The sequence below is a fragment of the Rhincodon typus genome, chromosome 30 (assembly GCF_021869965.1).
Source record: "Rhincodon typus isolate 14 chromosome 30, sRhiTyp1.1, whole genome shotgun sequence".
Lineage (NCBI taxonomy): Eukaryota > Metazoa > Chordata > Chondrichthyes > Orectolobiformes > Rhincodontidae > Rhincodon > Rhincodon typus.
Genome location: NC_063361.1, coordinates 14,231,411 through 14,237,410, shown reverse-complemented (window position 1 = coordinate 14,237,410; position 6,000 = coordinate 14,231,411). Strand labels below are relative to the sequence as shown.

The 6,000-nt window shown below is 40.5% G+C and overlaps 1 protein-coding gene and 1 long non-coding RNA gene across 2 annotated transcripts in view; one reads left to right on the top strand and one right to left on the bottom strand.

Moving 5' to 3' along the window:
• Window positions 1-2,768: 2,768 nt before the first annotated feature.
• LOC109912176 (BMP and activin membrane-bound inhibitor homolog) overlaps window positions 2,769-6,000 on the top strand; it is a 47,628-nt gene continuing 44,396 nt past the window's right edge. The window contains exon 1 of the mRNA XM_048614633.1: window positions 2,769-3,177. Within this exon, the coding sequence (XP_048470590.1) occupies window positions 3,102-3,177 (76 nt within the window). The 5' untranslated portion in view covers window positions 2,769-3,101. The remainder of the gene's footprint in view (window positions 3,178-6,000) is intronic.
• LOC125486583 lies at window positions 4,313-5,668 on the bottom strand. The gene is made up of 3 exons (XR_007265229.1): window positions 5,625-5,668; window positions 4,836-4,976; window positions 4,313-4,396 (listed from the first exon to the last, which is right to left on the bottom strand). It is a non-coding gene; the product is annotated as an uncharacterized LOC125486583 (long non-coding RNA).

Sequence of the window (6,000 nt, the reverse complement as noted above, 5' to 3'; positions counted from 1 at the left end):
TCCCACAGTCCAAAGATGTGCAGGTTAGCTGGATTGGCCATGGTAATTTGCTCATAGTGTCAGGGATGTGTAGGTTAAGTGGTTTAGTCATGGGAAATGCAGAATTACAGGGAAAAAGGTTAAGAAGGGATGGATCTGGGTGGGATGCTCTTCGGAGGGTCAGTGCAGACTTGATGGACCGAATGACCCTCTTACACACTGTAGGGATTCTATGATTCTAGATGATTAACATCTGAAAGTCAAACACCGCCCAAGTATTCTACAAACCAGCCTGATTTTGGGGAGGTGATGGCCTAGCGGTATTATCGCTAGACTATTAATCCAGAGACCTAGGTGATGTTCTGGGGGACTGGGCTCGAATCCCGCCATGGCAGATGGTGGAATTTGAATTCAAGAAAAGATTCTGTAATTAAGAGTCCAATGATGACCATGAATCCAATGTTGATTGTTGGAATAACCCATCTGGTTCACTAAAGTCCTTTAGGGAAAGAAAACGCCATCCTTTCCTGGTCCGGCCTATACATGACTCCAGACCCACAGCAATATGGTTGACTCTTAACTGCCCTCTGGGCAATTAGGGATGGACAATAAATGCTGGTACTAACCAGTGACACCCTCATCTCGTGAATGAATAAAAAAACATTTCAGCTCCGGACTCGAAAATAAAATCTGCCACTACGGATGGAGAATGACTGCAAAATGGATACCAAATATGAATTAGATTGAAGAAACCCTACTAGCTACAATCATGAGTTAACTACTTTTTCAGAAATAGATTGTGTAGATTTTCCTTTCTTTCATTGTCTGTCCCCTTCATCAGTGCTGATTTATGTGAACAATAAAAGGCAAATACCTTGTGGTATTATCGCTGGACTGTTAATCTAGAGATCCAGAGTTCTGAGGAAGGGTCACCGGACCCGAACCGTTAACTCTGTTTTTTCCTTCACAGATGCTGCCAGACCTGCTGAGCTTTTCCAGCAACTTTGTTTTACAGCATCCGCAGTTCTTTCGGTTTTTATTGAGTATTTAACTCACTGCCACATCTCTTCCAGGCATGCCCACCTTGAAGAAGTTCTGCTCCTCTCTCCGACGGGATTTCCGTTCCAATCTCTCTTCTTGCCCACCGACATTAATTTCACTGTCGCTCCTGGTGTTTGACTAGTTATTTGTTAAAACTCACTTCCACAGCCATATCACATTCCTCAGTGACTGCCTCCAGCTCAGACTCACCCCATGTGGATTCCAACTGAAGTTCCATCCCTCATGTTTTGAATCCTCCCAGGATCACAGATATCTCCATGATGTTTAACGTTCCATGGACAACTGCTCTCGCCACATCTTGAGATCCAACTCAGTGCCATGCGGCGCCACATGCGCACGCTCAACCTTTCTCTCAAACATTGTTGATTGTTGGAGAAAACTCATCTGACTCACTAATGTTCTTTAGGGAAGGAAACTGCCATCTTTACCTGGTCTGGCCTACATGTGATTCCAAACCCACAGCGATGCGGTTGACTCTTAACTGCCCTCTGGGCAATTAGGGATGGGCAATAAATGCTGGCCTAGCCAATGCCACCCTCATCACATGAATGAGTTAAAAAATTCTCTAGGCATCAGCCAATTCAATTTTCACATCTCTGACTTAGCCTTCCCATTAACTTACAATAGTAGAGCTTCCTCATATTGAAAACCTCCTATATAGTTGGCCTGGTAGAATTTCCCCTTAATAGTTGTCAGTTATGGAAACCCAACTCATTAGAGTACAGAAAGGTGATTAGCCATGATTGAATGACACAGCAGACTCGATGGACCAAATGGCCTAATGCTGCTCCTACATCTTATGGTCTTACTGTGACCACTCCAGCTAACGTAACCTGTATAATACTTTTTAGATAAAAGTGACAAAATGGCCCTTTTAAGTGCACGTTATCTCCAAGAAATAATTGTACTCTGTGTATATAATTGAAGGTTATTTATATGTTTGTTAAAAGAACTCTTTTTCAAACACTTAGAGTGCTGGAGAAACTCAGCAGGTCTGGTAGCATCTGTGGAGAGAGGAACAGAGTCAATGTTTCACGTCTGGTATGATTAATAAGAAATAGGAGCAGGAGTAGGCCATCTGGCCCCTCGAGCCTGCTCTGCCATTCAATTAGATCATGCCTGATCTTTTCATGGACTCAGCTCCACTTACCTGCCCACTCACCATAACCTTAATTCATTTACTGCTCAAAAATCTGCCTTTGCTTTCAAAACGTTCAACCAGATAGCCTCAAACGCTTCACTGGGCAGGGAATTCCACAGATTCCCCCAAATCCTCTTAAAAAATTTTAGATTTCTTCAGAGAATCAACTGAAATTAATAAAAGAACAAAATTAATAAAAAGTGAATTTCAGTTTCATAAAGGGGCAAAATGTAACGTTATATATATAAATATATATAAACGCATCAAGTAAAGGAAAAAAATGGGGAAAAAGACTTTTTTCAGTTCAGTAATGCAACTTTTTAAATTTCCTGTTACACCTTAAATTCCTTGCCTTTTGGAAGGACTCCAGGAGATCCTGCGAGATGTGATAAGGTTCCTCAGGGATGCTGCTTGGCCTGCTGTGTTCATCCAGCTCTGCACCTTGTTGTCTCGGATTCTCCAACATCTGCAATTCCTGCTATCTCTGGTTCGGGGGCAGCTCAGTCAAGTTATTAGCAGAACCGATCTCTAAAGGGAGGGGGCAGCAGCGAGCCTCAATGCGAAAGCAGGAAGTTTTAACAGTGATCCCACTCGCTGCTGTTTGCCGCATATTCACAAGGACCGGGGGAAAGATGGACTGTTTGTAGGTGAATTTCTCTCGACATCATCCGTGGATCTGCTGTGCTCTGGACTTGAATGTGACTGGCGTGGCAATTAGCCAGACTTTCAGCGGAAGAGGCAAAGAGATAATTGAGAGAGAGAGAGAGAGAGAAAGTTCAGTGACTTGGAGGAGGGAAAGAGAAAGTTGAGAATAAAAGTAGAGCTGGTGTTTACATGGGTTTCCTGCTGGGGACTGAGGCGCTGTTCCGACCGGATAGAAGTGCACTGAAGTGGGGGCAAAGTGACTTAAACAGAATCAATGGATCGCCATCCCAACTTGATGGCTGTGTGGCTGAAATTGAAATTATGTGTCATCACCATCCTGTTCACAAAAGGCAAGTTTTTTTTACTGACAAACCAGATCTTTCAGATTGAGCAAGTTTGAGAACAGATTGGAGGAAACAAACTTTTCCATTTTCTTTTTTTTTGGAAAAAGTTATCAAAATGCATTTTAGAAGCTTATGTTTCATAATAGTTCAATTTCTTCTGGTTTTCCGTTTTCAATATTTGCCTCGTATCGAAATTTCTTCTCTAAGTGGGGAATGCACAGAATATAGCAGGGAGCTGCCTTACCGAAGTGCTCAATGTTTCTCTAATGCAAAGTGTAACCTGACAGCATACAGGAGCTTTAACTCCACTTTGCCGGTGGCTCTAACCAGTCTTGCGGTGTTTCCCGGACGCCAGTGATTAAGGAGCGAGGGATGGAATGAGTTGTGACAGGGGCTGGCTGTAGAAACTCATTAATGAATGTTAAGCGAGTTTCCTGGAGTGTGGAGCCAAAAGAAAACACGATTAGATTATTGACCAAGAGGAGCTTGAACTGCACTAATTGCATGAGAATATTTGTCAGAGGTTCTTGGAGTAAATTAGAACAAAGGTCCCTTTCAAAATACAGGCAACAATTTTTCCCCACATTTTCTTCGTTTGATTCTTTTCATATGTGTCTTTACGTTTCCCCCTCTCTAACAATGAAACTGAAATCATAAATTTTGTTCTTCCCTTTTGTTAATTTCAACTGATTCTCTGAGGAAATCGAAAAAAAAAGTCCTAATTTGTTACAGATGAAAGCCTCACTAATTCAGGCTTTTTCCAGTGGACCGAGTTAAGCCAGCTAGGCTGGCAATGATCTGATGAAAGGGGTTGTTTTGGGGTCAGGCTTTGTTATAAACATTGATTCAAGTTTACAAAGCCTGTGGACAAAAGTGGGTCAAAGACACGAACCATTAACGTTTCCTATTTCAGCTACTTACACACTGAGCCCTCCTTATAGTCACTAATAACAGCCTAGAAATTGCATGCTGCGATATATGCACACTAATGTTTAACATATTTATGTGAAATTACTTACTAGCTTAATGAAAACTTTTTTTAAACCACCCTATTAAAATACAAAAGTAATTTATTAGGAACATGTTAAGCTTTTGAAATAAGTAGCACTCAAACTTGAGAGTCAATTCTGAACCATAAGCCGTTATGTTCATTAAGTTCAATTGTAGCTGTCGCACCTCCCTCTTCTCCTTTATTTGACGGTAGCCTTTGGTTTCTGATTGTGCTCTGTGAAATGATATTTACAATTTTTCTATATTATATGCACATAAAAAGGCACAAATGTAAACGCATGTGGTTGCTACTGTTCTTAAACTATCGTATTCTAAAAGCATTTGTTACATCTATAGAATAATATACTTCAACATGTATCAAATCATGGCACAACCACTGGTGGTGGGGGTGCAAGACAATGTGCACCCATTTTAATTAAATGGTTAATTTTCCACCCTCCCTCCCACTCAAAATGCCATAAATGCCCAGTGTCTTCCCCGATTCATTAAACATGGTTGTGCCTCTAAGTGAACCAATTTGGAAAGGTATGCTGCATTTCACTTTATTTTTAAAAATACCTTGAATGTTTAGATGGTGATGTGCAACTTTCCTTGTGTTAGCTTTAAACAATAAAGTTCAAGTTACATCATTTTCAGGTTTGTGTAATTCTTACCCAATTGCAGGTTCATGTAGCTGATCTACTTTCACATTCCGAAGTATGTAAATCAAATGTCTGACGCTTCAATAAATGAAGATGATACATAATCAGGAAGTTTCAGTAAATGAGATTCCCAAACTTCCAAAACTCAAGAGACTGTGGAGAAATAATTGAAATGCTTAGTTTAAGAATGCTTTATTTAATGTTGATGGAAATACTGAAGTTTGATTTGCAAAAGAGCATGCATCTTCTTGAAAGATAGGAAATAACAGAACTTCAATTCCCAGAAACAGCTCACTGACTTGTTTAATTTTGACTCCCAACTGGAGTGCTGCTAACCTTGACTCCCAGAGTTGTGGGGATTTTGCTAACCACACATTTATGTTCCAGCAACTGTGGAAATAACAAAAATAGGCTTTCTTAACACTGATCATCTTTGTCTGGTTTCTAAAACACATGCAATTTCTGGCTGCATTGGGTATCATGCAAGTTTAAAGTCTGCATTACAGGATCAAAACAATGAAAGAGGCTTTTATTCTATGCAGCAGTCGATGTGACGTTGTAAATATGTTTTCATTGAAACTGTGGAGTTGTACAGCAGGCAGCATGTTTTATTTCTAATGCTCATGCGTCATTGAGTTGTGGGACCAAGATATAATGAAATGTCCAATTGAAAAAAAATGGCATCTTGCCATTATTTCTAATCTTGTCTCGGACTGAGCATGTGCACAGACTTTGCCTCCACCATGCATCTTAACAGTGTATTCTTTTATATAATCCAAACAATTACATTGTTCTACGCACCTTCCAATAGGCATTGTGCTCCATATGACTTCTGTTCCTTTTCCTCTCTTCAGTGAGCCAACCGGCAGTTTCTAATCTCTTTTTGGGAAAACAATCCTCCTACTCACTATTCTCACTTGAAGCTGATTAATGTCATACTCCTGCCCTTCAGCTGTATCTTCACAGTCCATGTTAAACAATCTGCTCGCATCTGCATTATTTAAAAACTGCTATCTGTTTCTTTTTCCTGCATCTGCAATTGGCCATATATTGGCTTTTCCATTTCAACCATGATGTGGGATGTGGGAGCCACAGAATGGAGTTAGGAGCTTTTTACATGTTGTTGCTAGCTGTAACTACTCCTGCCAGGCAGATCTGCTAACAGATCTGTATTGTG